We start from the raw sequence: 21,453 nt of genomic DNA on the forward strand, positions 1-21,453 counted from the left end.
CTCACTGAAGGTTTTGCAGATGTCGGACACGGCCTTGAAGACGCGGTCAGAGAAGTTGACTTTCACTCGCATGTGCTTCATGTTGGGCAGCTGGAGACGCAACAGTTTGTGCTGCGGCGTGAACAGCAGCCTGGCGTCGGCCTGAATGCCATATTTATCAAGCGTCCAGTGGGTCTTTAGTAGCCAGGTCTTCTTCTTTTCCCACCACAGCGCATGATCTGACCAGTCCTTTTTCACATCTGCGCAAAAGAAAGAAAGGGAAATGGGAGAAGGTTAGGAATCGCACTAGCTTTGTTACCATCCATACCATCTGTGGAGACAAAGTCAAAGTCAAGTTTTTAGAGCTGAGGCCATTAATCGAAGGTGATTTTCATGCACATTTTGTCAGTAAAGCCGGTTCTGGTAAACCTCCAGCTGTTGCTTTCAGATGGAGCAGCATAGAGTCATCCATTTTGTATGCGTTTTTTCGTATTCAAGACCATAGAATTCATCGAGTCCAATGCGTATTATTCCACTGCAAAATAATTAGCAAAACAATACAAAATGGAGTCAACAGGCTATTGCTTATCTTAGTAGCGTTTACTTTATAATCCTTCACAAACCAGTGAAATCAGTACCTAACATCCTGGTTTACTAGCTATTCCGCAATCACCTGCTACAATCGGTCTTTGCGGCTTTTTATATTTCATACTTTGCTTAATATAAAGAGCTTTGTGTTGCGAGACCAAGTGGATTAGTTTCTCAGACGCCATTTTAGATTTTGCCTTTTGCTTGTATGGAGGCCCTGAAATGTCAAAATACTTCTTAAAATGTGTTTTCAGATGAGAAATACAAACCCAATTTAATTTTTTTTATCATGGACGAACGTTTTGGAGGCATTGTGTCAATACGATCTACACAACGTGAGGTTGATTTTTTACACGCGAAAATTAGACAAAAATTTCGGATTCAGAGTGCAATAACCTTTAAACTACACAAAACTGAGTGATAATGAGATTGAGGTAATCGTTTTTAGATAATGGCAGCTGTCGCATTCCTTCTCAGTGAACTACAGCTCTGTATATTAAATTCTGCGCATGAAAATACCACATTTCATAGCACGTTTTTACTCTCAACTCACTTTATAACTTCAGTCGAGTGTTTGAAAAACTCCTGTGAGATCATGCCATAAGATTCATGCAAATACTGGTCATATTGAATCAACAAACGCAGTTACAATATATATTTAGCTCATAATGCACTGGTATGGGGATTCCTGGGTTTCTTCTTCGTGCCATATTTAGAGTTTGAACACAAGAGCGCCCTCTGGCCTTTGGAGCGCCCTCTGGCCTACTACGGTTGTGATGGTGACTAAATTTTCCCTCCGGTTAACAGACATGTGACAACACCAGTAATATCTGTATCACATGAGAGTAAAGGGCTAGTGTATAAAATCTGCACGTTATTTAATCAGGGTTTCTACAGGTTTCACCAAGTCAAATTTAAGACTTTTTAAGACCTTTTTAATACCGTTATGAAAGAAACGTCAGACTTACACAAGGCTAAACGCTAAGATTTTTTTTCTAATGGCCCAGTTAAAACATTTTTAAAAATAATTAAAACAAATGTTATCGTAAGGAACAGAATTAAACCATTTTGGTAAATAGACCTATTAAATAAACTTTTGTTAAAACTTTTGAGATGGAATGGTGTTAGCCTGATTGTGTTATTTCCTGATAGACACAGGAAAACTGAGACCTGTAAAAATGATTTAAGACCTACAACACAATATTTCAGTAAATTTAAGACTTTAAGGTCTAAAATTGAGTTTTTTATAATTTAAGTCATTTTAAAACATTTTTAGGACCCCGCGAATACCCCGTTAATTACTTTATTACATTAGAAATATTGATGATTTTGTAAATGACCTTCATCATCAAAAAATAGAGTAAAAAATTGAAAATGAAGGAGGTGGCAGTGTAACGTAATGTAATGTGCATTTATATAGCACATTTATTGTGTTACACCCAAAGCGCTTCTCAATCATGAGGGCGGGGGGTTCTCTTCACACCACCACCAGTGTGCAGCATCCACTTGAATGATGCGACGGCACCAGTGCGCTCACCAAACACCAGCTATTTGTGGACTGAAGAGACAGTGATCGAGCCAATTCGGGGGATGAGGATAATTGAGAGGTGATGATTGGTAAGGGCTGATGGAAGAAATTTGGCCAGGACACCAGGATTAAACCCCTACTCTTTCGCGAGAGTACCACAGAGAGTCAGGACCTCGGTTTAACGTGTCATCTGAAAGACAGCGCTCACTGACAGTATGGTGTCCCCTTCACTTTACTGGGGTATTAGGACTCACACAGACTGCAAGTTGAGCGCCCCCTGCTGGCCTCACTAACCACACTTCCAACAGCTACCTAGTTTTCCCATGTGGTCTCCCATGCAAGTACTGGTGGGCAAGTGACAGTTTGGGCGGCTTAATACTGGCAAAATCGACTATAAAACCAAACCTATTTACTACTGATCACACAACTGTGCTTTCCTGATGAGATATGCATGACAATCGCAGCTTTGTGATTTCATTTTAAATATTGGCTAGCTCTATTATGAAGAATTTATCAGACAAATGCTTTTCTAATCACAGTTCAGCCACAATTTAATTGTTTTTATGTGCATCTTGCCATTTCCAACAAGTGATTTTACACAATATCCCAAAACTTGGGTTGGAAACACAGTAACTGACAGACACTGAGAAAGGGAGGAAGAGTAACCGAGCTAAAACGGGCCTGTAATTTGGCTGCACATTTAGCAATGCAATAGAGTTGAAAGCGAGGTCAACTGAAGGGAAACTCGGTTAAGTGTCAGACGTGTTTGTGTGTGTGAAACTGAACTTGCCAGAGTGGAGGCCTGGATGAAAGTGAGAGGGCCAGGCATTCACCAGGAGGCTCCAGCATACAGGCCAAAAATAGGAGCAGTCGGAGGTGAAACACCGAGAAGCGTTTGTATGAGTGAGTAAGGAGATCAGGGTCAAGCCTGTCTCTTTGTTCCAGATTCTCAATGTAATTTGAGTCCGATACTCTAAACCTGATTTTCTTCTAACAGCTGCACACAAAACAACACAGGATGTGGGCTTTTTGAGGAGCTACAGAAGAGAAAAATTCATGCTAATGGGGTGATCTATTAGATACAGCATTCAGACTTTGGTTTCTCTTCAAGACAGGGCTGGAGTGGGACTCCTTTTCAGCCCTGGAGTTTCAAGCCTTAGACCGGCCCACCTCAGTTCACGACTGACTATATTAAAATAAGGTCATTTCCAACTCAGTTTATAATGACACAATCACATCTTTTTTTAAAGGAAATGGCTGCTGTAGAACTTCAAATGTTTTTTGTAAATATAAGAACATTAAAGGGGAGCTAAATCTCCAACACTATTCTCTAAAACATCACAATGTCCTCTCCAGCATTATCTATATATTCTGTGCAAAATTCTGAATAGATATCCAGTCCTTTGTAACGGTGGTCACAAAATAATTACATTTTTACATCTACATAAGTAACCCAAACAGTATTATATGTCTGAACACTAAAAATGAAAATAAATAAATAAATAAATAAGGTAAGATTCGAACACAGGTCTTCAGCATCGTAACGCAACTTGCTGACCACTGGATTATGCTTATTTTACTACAATGAAATATGATCATGCCTTGATTTTTAATGATTTCATTAGGACAGTAAGGTCTGGCTTTGCTAAAGTCTCGTCACTGAACCTTCAATAATGTCCAGTATAGAATATGTGGTCATATTGCAGTGGAAAACAGAATGAATATTGTGTCTGACTCCATCATGAGCTTGGAGGACTGCATCCATACATCTCTGCAATGACTCAAATCACTGATTAATAAAGTCATCTGGAATGGCAAAGTGTTCCTGCAGGACTCCCAGAGTTCATCAAGATTCTTTGGATTCATCTTCAATGCCTCCTCCTTCATCTTACTCAATAACGTTTATATCTGGTGAGTGGGCTGGCCAATCCTGGAGCAGCTTGACCTTCTTTGCTTTCAGGAGCTTTGATGTGGAGGCTGAAGTATGAGAAGGAGCGCTATCCTGCTGGAGAATTTGCCCTCTCCTGTGGTTTGTAATGTAATGGGCAGCACAAATGTCTTGATACCTCAGGCTGTTGGTGTTGATACAGTATAATCGCAGTAAATGGAAAATTGCTAAGTCCATTTTTTTCCCCAATATCGTGCAGCCCTAGTATATAGGGTTTCATGTACTCAATGTATATGTCTTGTATTTAGTGCTGCATTTATGGGAATTGATTGGAGATTGTCTTAGACTGATTAGCATAACTCTTCTTGCAGATTTCGGTGTGAATAACGACCCAATGGAATGGACTTGGGGCTTGAATGAATGTGGGGTGGACCGGTGGAGTCTCTCCATCAGTGATGTCAGGACGCAGGTATGCATGCGAGCAGACAAAGGAAAGTGTTTTCCCCTCAGCAGCCGCTATCCAGTTTCTCTGCCTTGTTTGTGCGTGTATGACTGTGAAAGTGGAGCTTCGCTTCCTAATCAGACTCTACATGAAAGAATTTGATTGAACTAGGCTGGTGTTTACAAGACTGTATACTGACTGAATGATTAATGCTACTGTTGTTTCTCTTTTATCACCTCTGCCTGCATATTGATATTTATTGATTACTTTGTCTGACAGTTGTGTATGTCTGAGTGAGATGAGTGAGGATATTGATCTGTCTGTTTTTGGTATAGTGTATTTGTTAGTGATTGTTAACTTGATATGTATTTTAAAGCTTGTTTATAATATGTATTGATTAATTTTTATTTTTTTTTTAGGTTTTACCGGAGGAGGAAACATATTTAGCATATTTCTTGCATACACATTGTCACAATCAAATAAAGCTAAAATAATGAGATATTAAAACATTGGCTATATAATTCTATAACCAGACTGAAGAAAAACTAAATGCATTGAAATATATAAGTAATATATAATTTCAGCATCGACAATAGTCACATTACAGGAGGTGCAATGCTGAGTTGAGATTATAGTTCTCCTGATACCATATGTTATATGTGAAGTCATTGCAAAATTGATTTTTTGTTTTGTTTTTAATTAAATCCTAATTTAATCATGACAAACTATATCTTGTTGGAATGGCATAAGACTTCTGAATCCATATTTTACCACTGTTTTTTGTTACGTAGGAAGAGAAATAGATTAAAACATATTTATTGTCACCCTACAACCTGTGGGACCATTTACGGTTACATTACTTAACCACAATCTTGTAATCGAAACCAAGCAATCATGACAAACTATACATCATTTGAAACATTTCTAGTTTCCAGACCTCATGAGTGATTTTTGATAGATATTTCAGAGTAACAGGTATTTATTCATTTGCAACAAAGACACTTAAGAGTCGTAAAGCATTACTTTACTACAGCAATCCACATGTAAACAGATGATTTTTTAAGAGCTCATTTTAAACACAACTAAATGTTTCACACTACTTTATAATTTGATGTCTACTTTACAAATATTGTCAAAAGTTCCTTAAAACAACGGCGGCTCCCTTGTACAGTTACCAAAGTAAACTGAATGTCAACTGATAGTCATGTTTGGTACTGCATCCAAACTAAATCTGACAGAAGGCTCATTTGGGATATCAACTTCAAATTTGGAGTATAATTGGTTCAGATATCTAGCTTTGACTTTCAGTCAATTTTAAGCTAAAACGGGTTTTGAAAATGCATATTGTATGTAATATAATAAAATATAAATTTATTATTTTACTATTTTCATAAACAAAGGCCTTTGACTTTTGTCCTTTAACTTTTTTCAATTCTGCTCCAATCTGCCAATTTTCTTAAAAATGAGACCAAGCTTAACTCTATGCACTAAAGCATTGAAGATTGGCAATCACTTAAGTTGAACATGTCATTTTCACGTCTATGCTTAAAGTGGGGGCGAGGTGTTAAGGTGTTTAAATCCATGAGTTTTTACATTTGATCATTCAATTTCTGAACCTGAAGCATGTTAGACTACCAAGACAAACATAAATCATTATTTTATAATTTGTTTCTTTGTTTATCTATGCTCAGGTACTCCCCAACAAAGTCATAATTTAATCTGAAAATTTAAACATTTGTTTAAACGAATGTTTAAACAAACAACAATGAATGTTTAAACAATCTAAACATTCATTGTTTTCAAATAATGCTAATTCATGTCATCAGGTGAAACCGTATTTATGTCGCAGTTTTGGGATGTAAGCAAGGTGTTCATTTTGTCTCAAATAATTTGTTTAAAAATCATGACAAAATCGTGTGTTATGAGATTAGCATTATCAATCACATCGTAAGACATGCTTAATAATGTTCATGTCTGGTGACAGGGCTGGCCAATCCTGGAGCACCTTGACCTTCTTTGCTTTCAGGAGCTTTGATGTGGAGGCTGAAGTATGAGAAGGAGCGCTATCCTGCTGGAGAATTTGCCCTCTCCTGTGGTTTGTAATGTAATGGGCAGCACAAATGTCTTGATACCTCAGGCTGTTGATGTTGCCATCCACTCTGCAGATCTCTCGCACGCCCCCATACTGACTGTAACCCTAAACCATGATCTTTCCTTCACCAAATGAAAGAAAATAGGATCCAGTTGGTCTTCTGCAGTATTTGTGATGATTGGGATGCAGTTCAACAGATGATTCAGTAGAAAAATCCACCTTCTGCCACTTTACCAAATGATCAACTAGAAGTTATTATTATTTATTACTCTTACAACTGGGATCCACAACAAGACTTTTGTCAGGTATAGCGTATGCACTGTATATGGGTTATGTACTACTATATCAGTATAATTGGATGATGCCTGGTTTAGGCTGATAGTAGGATTGTATTTAAAGAAAAGCTATACAAATATCACTTCACTGACGCAAGTAAAAGCTACTGAATGTGATAAATAAGGCTCTTAGTCTGTCTGCATGATATATTGTTTTAGCATAACGATGTGCGTATCTGCAATAGAATAAAATAAAAAGGTCACACGGCTGGATGCGTTATATTGAGGCAGGATTATGGCTGACCAGCACAACACATCATTAGAGGAGTCACTGTGAAGTTTAACTATAACAGAGAGAAAGTTTATCATTTGCAAGTGCCATTCGGGCCGGGACTGTGGGGGCATCTCAAACATATTTGTAGCTTTAACAAACATTAATTGTACTTATTTATACAATGACGACTGTAATTTTACATCGGACTATTCCATTTATTTATCTGAGGGCTAACACAGAAACCAATAAAGCTCTGTTTGTTTCGTTTCATCTTTACTCGATTGTGTTTATCTTGTGCTTTATAATATTTCATGCATATGCCCTACAAATTCATCCAACTCAATCTAAAATGAGAAATTCTTTCTAGAATAGTGCCATCCGATTCAGCTGCTGAAAACACAATCATATGTACAGCAGAACAAAAAAAAAACGAAATATCTAAAAACGACATATTTTCCCCAATGTTTTGTCATGGGAATGGCAGCTTATTTTCTGGATGGAGCGGTGATTGAGGAAGAGCGTGTGGGACTCGACCCTTATATTATGCAGCCTAGCATCCCAGAATTTGGAGTGAAGTGCCAGTCCATTTTAGGAACTAGCATGATTTCATCTTTGCCTGACACTGACATGAGTCAACACAACTAGGGCTGCACCATATATCGTTTCAGCATCGATATGGCAATGTGTGAATCTGCAATAGTCTCATCGCAGGATCTCAAGAGATTTCAAGTTCATTTCAACTATTTGGACACAAGACCTTATAACGTCTTCTGCTTTAAGAATTAGATTAGATTCAATTGATTGGGTTTATATGTTTATAAATAGAAGAAAAAGTATATGAATTCTATAACATATAAATATATAAATGATATATTAATTTTTAAAAAAGACACTTTTATTTTACATTTGTTTATTAAATTTCTTCATCTCAATACTGATAGACTAATAAACCAGTGGTTTACTTTCTTTATCTTTGTTCTATTGCTTGTATCTGCTTTAAATGATATTATTTTGTGCATTTCTGTATAATATTGTAGATGTTATGAAGATGCCCTCCCCTACAAAAACATCACAATCAATGTAAAATAGTGAGTTTTTTCATAATAGTCATGTTGCAAAACTATATTCATATCGCAATATATATCACAGAAAAAGAAAACATCGCAATGTGAGTTTTTTTTAAATCATTTCTCCATATTGTGCAGCGCTAATTACAACACCATTCCCGGAACCATGTTATAAACACTCTTACACAGCTTCACATACTCACACAATTAAACGCACACACTAGGTCCTAGATACGCTGTGAAACATGTCATTCCTTCAAGTTGTCCCAACATAAATTAGTTAAGTAAACTTGACAAATTTAAGTGGATTGAACAAAAAACAGTTAAGTTATCCCCAAAAAAATCGTAACAATTTTGTGAATTCAGCTTGTTTTTAATAAGTAGTTTGAACAAATATTTTTGAGTGTACACTGTAAGAAATGCTTCACACAATTCCAAACACAAATCGATTAAGAACACTTAATTGTTTTTACAAATTTAAGTAGATTGAACCTAAAACAGTTAAGCTGCCCCCCCCCCCCCCCCCCAAAAAAAATACGAATTGTGTTGGATCAACTCATTTTAAATAAGTAGTCTGCACAAACAGCAAACATATTTTTGAGTGTACCATGAGGCGACTCTTATAGATATAATAATGGTTCTTTTATGCAAACCTGATATTCTGTCCCCCTACTCCATAAATCCAACCCTCAGAGGCAACATTTTTACATTTTAAAAATATTTCATTCAGTATGATTTATAAGCATGTTTACCCATGGGGACCTACAACTTCAGATTTTCTGACAGGAAGAGTGCAGCAGGTCAAAATAGGCTAGACAGAATCTGCGGACATTTCTTGCTATTTCTGCACAGGATATTGTAAAAAAATTGTAACTAAACTTAATATGTTAAATAAATAAATGATACATTTTTAACTTTTATTTCAGGCTTACAATGCAAATCCTATTAGATCCATTTATTTGGTGAACAAAGCAAGTCTCTCATACAATATATCTACCATATATCTACTAAAAGACGAAAGTTGTTGATGTCGATGAATGTTATTAGTCAGCAAAATGACTGAAAATAATAAAAAAACGGAATAAATATAAATTTACACACATTTACACATAACTAAATGAATAGACTCAATGATGGACTAAAAAAAAATCAGCAATCGGCGGATTTCAGCGCGCAGATTCTGTGTGGGCCTACTCATTACTGTCCAACAACTAATCTCCTCAAGGGTGTGTTTTATCATCACTCTTATTTATTCTGTACTCAAATTCACGCACAAGCACTTTTCCAAACAGACACCTTATTAAATATGCTGATGATTCAGCCTTGGTGAGGATCCTAGAGGAGCATTGGCATCATTTGTTAAAGTAGTGTGATGATTCTAAACTAAAGAAATGTAGATAGAGGAAGCCCAAACCTATAAGTACCTTGGCATGGTTTTGGACTCAAATTTGAGATGGGACTCGTGGGCTGAATGTATTAACACCAAAGCTCAGTGAAGATTATATATATATACACACTTTTTTATTTCGGGTCAGCAATGAAGTGCTTGTTATGTTTTATTCTGCTTTTATTGAAAGTACATTAACTTTCTGCAGTATTTGCTGGTATTTTCACTGAGTATATATGGTAATATTTCAACTAAGTAACGGGAATGGTAACCACTGAGTCTCAAAAAAGTGTTTAAGGAGAATAGTCACCACCTCTAGTAAACTGGTGGGGAATTTAATCATCAAGCATGAAAGACATTCACAAAGATCAGGTGGTCTTAAAGACATTAATTATTATGGCTGACATAATGCACCCACTCAGTTCTTCATTTGACTTACTGCCATCTGGGGGGAGATACTGCCGTAGTGCAGTATCAAAAACAGGGCTTTTTTTTAAGTTTGAAGCCAGTTGGGATGTTTATTGTTAAACGTGACCATGCTGTCTTTGTCCTGTTGTTTGGTGTGATGTCTGCTGATAACGCCGCAAATAAATATCGCTAAGGGGACAAATAAACCTACCTACCTACCTACTTCAAGTTCCCACTGGAATATAAAAACCAGCTCAAACGCATGTGTTTTTCCAGAGGATCCCCAGTGGATTGAGCCTCAGCTGGACTGTCATTGGTCAGAGTGCTGGGAGAACAGCCGCTCATTGACCATCCATCACGCAGACCAAACCAGAGGGCTGTAATTTAATTAGCTGCTGGCCAATTGCGTTTCTTGGCTAAAAATAAAGCCTTCCAGTGGCGGAGGATGACGTAATGCTGTCGAGAGATGAATTCATGCTAAGTAAAAGGAGGCATTAAACGCTGCTGCAGAGAGCGGGGGGTGCGTCATGACCCACGAACACACACACACACACACACACTGGCACGTGCGAGGAGGAAACACACATCTACAATCATGGTAAATTACATTTGTAAAGGGTACAATAGAAATCATTTAATAAATGAATGTTGTCACGCAGCATAATGTAAAACTACAGAAGATTAAAGAAGATATTTTGAAGAATGTTGAAAACCTGTGACCACTGATTTCCAGTATTTGCTTTTCCTAATATGGAAGTCAATGGTTGCAGGTTTTCAGCTATCAACAGAAGAAAGAAACCACTTGATGAAGAGTAAATAGTGAGTAAATGTTCATTTTTGGGTGAACTATCGGTTTAATATTTACATATTCAATAAGCACAAATAATTAGGCTCTTTTATCTTTGAGAATTCGTATTCGTAATACTAGGTGCCCATTAATAGTGTAGGGTTTTCTACATTATGGTCTAATCTTCTAAAGTCGGCCTTCAAAGCAGACATAAAGCGGTTTCCCTTCCCAGAGGACTCAAGCGTAAGCAAAAGACTGAAGCGCTAAATCACAGCGAGATTTGATCAATGAAACAGGAAAGCGCTGTGCTGGGTAGGGCTGCTTCTTAGTGTAACTACTTCCTGTTCCGCAGATTAGAGCATCCTGAAGACCAACACACAAGCTTTCAAACACCAAGAAAAATTGGAATCACAATCGAATTAATTTCTTAAATACTTTTAGAATTATTGGCACCATGCTTTGCAAATATGTACAAAAAAATAGGGAACATTGTTAAGTGACAAACGCGTAAAACGTACTCACCGGCCACTTTATTAGGTACACCTGTCCAACTGCTCGTTATCGCAAATTTCTAATCAGCCAATCGCATGGCAGCAACTCAATGCATTTAGGCATGTAGACATGGTAAAGACGATCTGCTGCAGTTCAAATCGAGCATCAGAATGGGGAAGAAAGGGGATTTAAGTGACTTAGCATGGTTGTTTGTGCCAGACGGGCTGGTCTGAGTATTTCAGAAACTGCTGATCTACTGGTATTTTCACACACAACCATCTCTAGGGTTTGCAGAGAATGATCCGAAAAAGAGGAAATATCCAGTGAGGGGCAGTTCTGTGGGCGTAAATACCTTGTTGATGCCAGAGGTCAGAGGAGAATGGCCAGACTGGTTCCAGCTGATAGAAAGGCAACAGTAACTCAAATAAGCACTCGTTACAAGCGAGGTCTGCAGAAGAGCATCTCTGAACACACAACACGGCCAACCTTGAGGGGGATGGCCTACAGCAGAAGACCACACCAGGTAGTCAATTCACACAGGCTCACCAAAACTGGACAATAGAAGATTGGAGAAACGTTGCCTGGTCTGATGAGTCTCCATTTCTGCTGCCACATTCGGATGGTCGGGTCAGAATTTGGCCTCAACAACATGAAAGCATGGGTTCATCCTGCCTTGTATCAGTGGTTCAGGCTGGTGGTAGTGGTGTAATGGTGTGGGGGATATTTTCTTGGCACACTTTGGGTCCATTAATACCAATTGAGCATGGTGTCAACGCCAGAGCCTACCTGAGTATTGTTGCTGACCATGTCCACCCCTTTATGAGCACAGTGTCTCCATCTTCTGATGGCTACTTCCAGCAGGATAACGCTCCATGTCATAAAGCGTGAATCATCTCAGACTGGTTTCTTGAACATGACAATGAGTTCACTGCACTCAAATGGCCTCCAGATGTCAATATAATAGAGCACCTTCGGGATGTGGTAGAACGGGAGGTTTGCATCATCGACTGCGTGATGCTATCATGTCAATATAGAGCAAAATCTCTGAGGAATATTTCCAATATCTTGTTGAATCTACGCCATGAATGATTAAGGCAGTTAGGGGGTCCAAGCTGGTACTTGTAAGGTGTACCTAATAGTGTATATAATTCTGATGTTTCATTCTTTTTTATTTTGCACCAAACATACAGCCATGAGAACAGCAACAGCATTTATTTTTGTGTTTGTATGTACTAGTAAATCTTTAGGTAGTATTTACTAGTAAATCGAACAAGCTTTTGATGCAAAAATCAGGACCTGAATTTAGTTGTTTAAACATGTTTTTTGAAACATGGGTCTTTACATGAGAAATTAGGAACTTTTTTTTAACATGTCATCTTATATTTATCCATATTTGGGGTGGGAGGGGGTCACAAAATTGTCAGGTTGGTTTGTATCATGATTCTGTGGTCACTGTTTCCTGTTTAATTCGGTTAACATTGTAACACTGAAATACCATTTAGAAATACCAAATGCCTTATAATCTACCGTTTCCGGTATTATAAATAGTTATTCTCATAGCCATGTATTCTTATTTCAGTCTTAGAGTTTTCATGTAGTATTTTGGTGTTGATAAATCAACACTTAGATATTGTTTGACAACTGTTAGCAGGTTTGGCATGCTGTCCCGGGAGAGAACCCTGAGCTCGGAGATAGTTGAGCCCAGGGCTCCCGCCTGGTCCATAGAGCATGTGAGGGGAGTACGAGATCGGTGGTTCTCGAGAGCTCCCCGTGGTAAACTAAGAAAGGAGGAGAAGGGGTGGATGGGGGGTTTCTTCGGAAAACGAAGATAAGAGAGTGGTTCTAGCTAGGCTACTTATAGTGAGTTGGGGTTAATCTGATTGGCTAACTAGTGAATGTAGATGAGTGCCCAGCTGCAGTCAATCATATCACGTGCTCCTCTCGAAATTAGTTTGTGAAACTTCACTTAAAAACTTTTTCCGTGAATATGTTGTTACACTTTAGATTCAGATTAGGCGACTGTTGAATATGGCTATTCTAATGTATGCTACATGCATTCAGTGAATATATTGCACTGCATGAACATGTTGAATTAAAACAAAAGCATTTGTGAGCTGCAACTGAACTGTGAAGAGAACTGAAATGTTAGATTTTTTTTCATGAACTGTCCCATCCCTAATTCATATTAACTTAAAAAAAAATGTGCATTTAAGACGAAGAGAAGATGATTTAGCCTAGCTTAATTTTGGCTTGGCACTTTACCCACACTATAGAGGGCAAAACGGTATTTAATGTGTAAAATTGGGGTATTAAAATAATAACATTTGAAAGGCAAAACTAGCTCATTATGACATTATGTGAATAAGACCAGCGCATTAAAGTTAAAGTCAAACGAAAAAAGAAAAATATCTTTTCATCTATTCGTTTTCCAAGCATAAAAGAAAACGATATCAGCACATCTAATTAAACAGTTACAAGTTAAATATACAAGACATGGAAAGTATCAGGATTATATTCCAAGTTAATACTAGTTCACATGATCATAATTATTTATATGACAATTAATCATCAGCGCAAAAATAAATGACCGTGATTACTACTTCAAAATATTGTCCAGTCCTATTTAAGCAGAGCGAGACCTCCATAAATCTATTGATACAAGGAAGGAAAGGGGAGAAAACGACAGAGGAAATGATGCATCCCTGATAAATCGTGAGCATTTCCTTGCAGTCTCCAAATTCCTCTTGCTGCCATAATTACAGAGGACAGAATTATTCTTTATTGTTAGACGATAAGCTTTAAGTTACATTTTAGATCTCTTTTAATTACTGAAAACATACAAATATATTAGCCCAGGGGTGTACGACATACAGTTGAAGTCAGAATTATTAGCCCACTGTTTATTTCTATGGAGTCAGATCAGTCTCAAAAATAATACATTTACAAAATAAAATTCATACACACACACACCACAATTCACATTTACACAATACAATTTGTCAATTTGTAAACACAATTTATGAATACACAAGTAAAAACTAATGGAATTTGCTAATTTTTTGAATCATATTTTGATTTTACAAATTGGAGTTGTGTATGTTTGAATTGTGTTTTGAATTTATGAATTGGAGTTGTGTATTTTTGAATCGTGTTTTGAATTTATGAATTGGAGTTGTGTATTTTTGAATTGTGTTTTGAATTAATGAATTGGAGTTGTGTGTTTTTGAATCATGGTTTGAATTTACGAATTGGATTTGTGTATTTTTGAATTGTGTTCTGAATTCACCAATTGGAGTTGTGTATTTTTGAATTGTGTTTTGGAGTTACGAATTGGATTTGTGTATTTTTTAATCATCTTTAGAATTTACGAATTGTAGTTGTGTATTTTTTAATTGTGTTTTGGAGTTATGAATTGGATTTGTGTATTTTTGAATTGTTTTTTGGAGTTATGAATTGGATTTGTGTGTTTTTTAATTGTGTTTTGGAGTTATGAATTGGAGTTGTGTATTTTTTAATCATCTTTAGAATTTACGAATTGTAGTTGTGTATTTTTGAATTGTGTTTTGGAGTTTTGAATTGGATTTCTGTATTTTTGAATTGTGTTTTGGAGTTATGAATTGGATTTGTGTATTTTTGAATTGTGTTTTGGAGTTATGAATTGGAGTTGTGTATTTTTGAATTGTGTTTTGGAGTTATGAATTGGATTTGTGTATTTTTTAATTGTGTTTTGGAGTTATGAATTGGATTTGTGTATTTTTTTAATCGTCTTTTGAATTAATGAATTGGATTTGTGTGTTTTTGAATCATGGTTTGAATTTACGAATTGGAGTTGTGTATTTTTGAATTGTGTTTTGAATTTTCGAATTGGATTTGTGTATTTTTGAATTGTGTTCTGAATTCACCAATTGGAGTTGTGTATTTTTGAATCATGGTTTGAATTTACGAACTGGAGTTGTGTATTTATGAATAGTGTTTTTAAATTAATGAATTGGAGTTGTGTATTTATGAATAGTGTTTTGAATTCACCAACTGGATTTGTGTATTTTTGAATTGTGTTTAGAACTTACAAATTGCATTTTGTAAATGTTAATTTTGTTGTGAACGTATGAAATGTATTTTGTACATGTATTATTTTTGAGACTGATCTGGCTCCACATATTTCACCCAGCCCTATATCTATACCAAACTTTGGTCAGTTAACGTTATTAAAAATCTGAAAGAGTATGAAATAAAGAAGCAATTCATGACAAAACCATTAAGCATGAAAACAATGAAAGAATCTCTGAGCTTGCAGCAGAAAAATACCAGGATGACGGCAACATCCCGGGAACAAGCCAAACATTCACACTCATTTCCTGTTTGCTAGAAGTCTCTCCCCCTGAACCATGTCACACAACTGGACTCAACACTCATTCACAACCCCACCTAAAGCCCTTCTCCTCATAGTGGAGCGTCTGGATCATCATTTTCCACCAAAGTTCGTCATGACAAATCGAACGCCTGAACAGTTTGGTCTTCCCAATGACGTCATTTTGGAGCTCGCTTACTTTTTAGGCTTTCCGTTTCACATTCTAATAATACACATTCCCTTCTCCAGAACTGGCAAAGGAGTGTGTGTGTGTGTGTGTGTTTCTTCACTGCCTTAAGAGGGCAGGGTTTCTTTTGGCCTGCACTCACATTATGACACACTGCAGATTCTTACACTATTATAGACTCACAGCATTTGCCACAGAGTCTGTACAAAATGTGCTCCGCTTCATTTATGATGTCTCCACTTACTCTTATGAAATATTATGATTTAAACAGCACTGCAAGAAGACAGAACGAAAGCCTTCGGTGGGTCTAAAAGTGCGTACGTCTCTAATATATATCATGTGACGAACAGTGAGCTGACTACACTGTAAGCAACGCTGGGTTCCGCACAATCGATTTGTGTTGGAGTAAAATCTAAAACATTAGCGTAAACTCTCCATAAAATATAATGATTGTCTTCTTCGCTCTTATTTTTTTAAACCTACCTTTTATTAATGGTTAAATAACTGATAAATAAATTGTGCCTGTCTTAACGACTGGTTCAATTAATTATTCGATATCCAAAAGAGCTGATTTATCTAGCTACGTTTCCATCCACCTATTTTGTTTTGGATGTGCGCATGGAAAAAAAAAGGTTGCTGGAAACGCCAAGACGCGCTTAAGTTTTGAAAATGCGCATAAAAAACACATGCACATAACTGAGTAGTATAAACTTTTTATTCGATAAGAAAAGATGCGCATAAACTACGATGGAAACACTTTTACCGAATAAAATTCCAGTTTGAGCATTAAAAAGAGATCAGGTGATGATAAAAATGTGTGTAAATGGACAATCCAGCAGGCTGAGCACGTTGTAAAACATCTAAAATGTTGTTTTGGTCATTCTAAAATGCCTTAACCATTTCAGTATTAGTGTTATTATATTATTAATGACCTCCAGAATGAAGAGTGTCTATGCTCCGAGTCTCACGCCTTCAAACACCACCACACTTCTGAGGCGCAGGTCATTTATTAAATAAAGAAAAGACTGACGCAGCTTCTCCTACTGCAGTAAATTCAGTTTTTACTGTTGATATTTCATGCCAGATAATCAGGAAGTGACGATTTTGTTCTCTTTGACTCGTTGGATGGAAACTTGCTTTATTCGCACGTGTGTTATGCGATATTAGTTTTGCGCATGAAGTTAATTAGCATTTTTGGATGGAAACACAGCTACTGACTGAAATGATTTGTTCAAAACCACTTGCATTGACAAACTAATCGCACAAAAGTTGTGCTTTGGCTTTGTTTGGAACTATTTCATTGGCGATCAAGAAAAAAACAGGACAATGTAACTCACTGACTGTCAACTTCTTTGTTGGCAAATGGGAATCACATTTGCACATGTTTAGTTAACAACTAGAACTTCCTATTTAATTAATAAAAGACCCCAGTTCTTCAACAAAAAATGACAAACGATCATAAAATGGGACAGCAATTTGCACAAAGACAGCCGGTCACCCCAGATGCTTAAAAACGTTACAATAAAAACTGTGAAAGTAATCAGAGCTAGCTAATACATCTCTCTCTTAAAACGACGCCAGCCAAATGAAATAAATAAACATACCGTTCCTCTACACTGGCTTTGGAACTACGGGTTTTAGGTCAGAGTCAAGTATAAAAGCCATCACGGCCCCTGATCATTAATTATTAAATAGAATCTGCTGAAGCGCTGTTTCAGGAAATGAGCGCTGTAATCAATGAGAGAGTGCTTTCCTGGCATTATCATTTATTCCATTAAAGCTTGCGTGGGTGCAGGACAGAAAAGAGGTGGACAAGGCTTATTATATTGAGGGTGTTCGGAAAAGTGGACTTTTCGGTTTCATCTGCACTCACAGCTCTGTGTGCAGAGTTTCTTTTCCTCCTATAAAAGGTCAAATAATCAAGAAAACAGCAGCTCAATGTCTTGAATGTATCATTTAAACCATACAGTACATAGGGCTGTCATGATACTACTGCAACTAAATGGTGTTGTGCCAAATTTGATTGCAAGACATTATTTTATTGTCATTTTAAGACCAGTTATTATATAATGAAAGTCTGATAATATAATAGCAATTGTCCCCCATTTATACTAGAAATACATAAAGCAGAAGATACGGAGCTTCTCTGATTTATAGGCTAGTTTAAGCTCTGTTTAACAAATCTTCCTGCAAAGTGTTCAGGAGAGGGAAGTTAATTAACTTATACCTGAAGACTTAGGGTGCTTTCACACCTGTAGATCGATTGTTTTGTTGGGAAACAGGGATTAAAATCGTTAGTGTTGCTCTTTGTTTTTGGTGGATTTCGCTTTCACATAGAAAAGTTTCTAAACGAATCAAAAGGCCTAAAACAGGTCACATGCTAATAAACTCTCCTCATTGGTCAGAGTTTCATAGTTTATTTTGCAGATTCCTGCTCAGCTGTCATGTGACCTTATTTTAATTTATGGCAATGAGCAATTAGACATTATAAGCGAAAAGCTGGGCTTTAATTTTAAATGGTGACACCCACAGACATCGTCCCCAAGTATAAATCAGAGGTAAGACTTTCTCATACCGTTGGCTAGAATTATGCATTAGGCTTTACATTAGAGAGAGAAATAACAGATAAACCAAGACTGCTGTTCGGTCAATTTTCTTAACGAATAAACAACTCTCTCAGCATTCTTTCACTTGAAAATGAAACGCACATTTACCGGTAGGAATAACATCCCGCCCTACTCATAATTCTCTCTTCATACAGCCGTATATGCCTATTACATATCCATAATATACTATGGTATAGCCGGGGTCGGATCATATGGCTTTCTCACTACAATCGATCTGCTCCAGAGTTCGTTTCAATCGAGCCGAGACCACCTCATTCAGGCGATTTCGAACCAATTGTTTTGGCGTGGATCTGAGCGCGATTGCTGGATTGACATATGCCAAACGAACCGCGCTAACTGGGAAAACGCGCCAGGGTTCCGGAACAAATGTCTAGGTGTGAAAGCACCCTTAAAGAGATAGTTCACCCTTTATTTGCTTGTCCACAAGCCATCTAAAATACAACTAAATAGCTACCTAGACACTAAACGAATGCCAGTCATCCCTAATGATGATACATTGGGCCTGTGCAAGAAACTAAACATCATTTCCGACATTAGAGTCCTCTTCCTTTGCGCTCATGTATACATCATATGACAGACTGCATCTCTCACACACCCAAGACCATTAGATGATTCTGTTAAAAGTTTTGAAGGTTTTTCATTAGCTGTGTTCCTATCCACCTATTTTTAAGTGCATTCATAAATGCATAAACAAAAACGCTTGATAGAAATGACACGATACACGTAAATACTAAAAATTAGCATATTAAAAAAATAATGTTGAAAGAAAAAGTTGCCAATGGCCTGAGAGTGAAAAAACATGGATTAAAGGCAAAAAGAACTGCCCCTTTAAAAGCTCTGGATTTGGATGGATGGATGGATGGATGGATGGATGGATGGATGGATGGATGGATGGATGGATGGATGGATGGATGGATGGATGGATGGATGGATGGATGGATGGATGGATGGATGGATGGATGGATGGATGGATGGATGGATGGATGGATGGATGGATGGATGGATGGATGGATGGATGGATGGATGGATGGATGGATGGTCGGATGGATGGTCGGATGGATGGTCGGATGGATGGTCGGATGGATGGTCGGATGGATAATTGGATGGATGGATAATTGGATGGATGGATGGATGGATAATTGGATGGATGGATGGATGGATGGATAATTGGATGGATGGATAATTGGATGGATGGATAATTGGATGGATGGATGGATGGATAATTGGATGGATGGATGGATGGATGGATAATTGGATGGATGGATGGATGGTCGGATGGATGGATGGTCGGATGGATGGATGGATGGATGGATGGATGGATGGATGGATGGTCGGATGGATGGATGGTCGGATGGATGGATGGTCGGATGGATGGATGGTCGGATGGATGGATGGTCGGCTGGATGGATGGATAATTGGATGGATGGATAATTGGATGGATGGATAATTGGATGGATGGATGGATGGATAATTGGATGGATGGATGGATGGATGGATAATTGGATGGATGGATAATTGGATGGATGGATGGATGGATAATTGGATGGATGGATGGATGGATGGATAATTGGATGGATGGATGGATGGTCGGATGGATGGATGGATGGATGGATGGATGGATGGATGGATGGATGGATGGATAATTGGATGGATGGATGGATGGATAATTGGATTGATGGATGGATGGATGGATGGATGGATGGATAATTGGATGGATAATTGGATGGATGGATGGATGGATAATTGGATTGATGGATGGATGGATGGATGGATGGATGGATAATTGGATGGATAATTGGATGGATGGATGGATGGATAATTGGATTGATGGATGGATGGATGGATAATTGGATGGAATAAATGAATGACTCCAGGAATAAGGAGTTATTTACTTTTTACACTCCCGTTGCATTCGAACACACATTTCAGTACACTGTGTGTAAAAGAAAGAATGGGCAGGCAGAACACACACACACACACACACACACACACACACACACACACCAAGGGTAGAGTATGAATTACATGAAGCAGAAAGCATTCTTAAAGCAGGACAGACAGGTCGAACTCACAGTAATCTCACAAGGGCAAAACGAAAGTGAAAAAAAGAGGAGTCATTTGATCATTCTCCACCAATCACAGAGCTCAAAGCAAGTGGCAACAGTCACTTGAGAACAATTTAGAGGCGCCTGTTCCTAAATACGCACTAATATCACAGAAAGGAAGAAGAGTCAAATAAGATTAGTGGTAAACAGCCCAAGAGGAAAACAAAAAGCAGTGTCAGGACAGACGTGGCTTCTTCACTTTTATTTAATTCGATTAACCCAGTCTAACCTTAACATCTTGTCTCCGCAAAATGGCTAAATGGATTCTTAAGATTATTTAGATTCTATGATTTCTTATTATGGGAAATGTCCTATTATGTAAATGTCTAATTATAAACTTTGACACCAGTGAGGTAGAATGTGAATATTACTTTACCATGGCTTTAACGTTATCTGTGAATTCGTAAATATATTGCAATGGCTTCAATCTCGATATTGCATCATAATGGCATCATAAGTCGATATTTATTAATTATTGTGACCGGTCTACTGCTTGGTTTACCAAACAAGTAGATCTAATTGGATTCGCATTGTAAGTCTTAAATACAAGTTAAAAAGTTTGTATTTTTTATTCCACGTGTTAAGTTTTTAGTTACGATACTCTGAAAATCATTCTGAATATATCCACAGATTTTTTTTTTTGGTGCAGAAATAGCTAATTATTAATAATATTATAGCTATTAATAATATAATAGCTATTATTAATATTATTATTATTATACATATTACCATTATACATTCAAATACTGTGGTTTATAGCCAAAATGTGACGTTTCTCAGCACCTAAAGAAGGTTTCGCTTCAAGTATCCTGAAGAAGCACACTTGAAGAAATGATGTTTGAAAGTTTCTCTCTGAGGGGTTAATAACTAACATGTGCTTTAAACTAGCGCAGCTTCTCTCTCAGCAGCACTACACATTCCTGAGCACTTCACAGGGTTAATGCACGAGCAGCATGGCTAACCAATTCCTAATGACCCC

The 21,453-nt window shown here is 37.3% G+C and overlaps 1 protein-coding gene across 4 annotated transcripts in view; it reads right to left on the minus strand.

The window, feature by feature from the left end:
* The window catches only part of fermt2 (FERM domain containing kindlin 2), an 88,848-nt gene that overhangs the window by 63,303 nt on the left and 4,092 nt on the right, over positions 1-21,453 (minus strand). For all 4 annotated transcript variants that reach the window (XM_056476452.1, XM_056476451.1, XM_056476450.1 and 1 more), the window contains exon 3: positions 6-239. In XM_056476452.1, the coding sequence (XP_056332427.1) occupies positions 6-239 (234 nt within the window). The remainder of the gene's footprint in view (positions 1-5; positions 240-21,453) is intronic.

The sequence above is a fragment of the Danio aesculapii genome, chromosome 17 (genome assembly GCF_903798145.1).
Source record: "Danio aesculapii chromosome 17, fDanAes4.1, whole genome shotgun sequence".
NCBI classification, from domain to species: domain Eukaryota; kingdom Metazoa; phylum Chordata; class Actinopteri; order Cypriniformes; family Danionidae; genus Danio; species Danio aesculapii.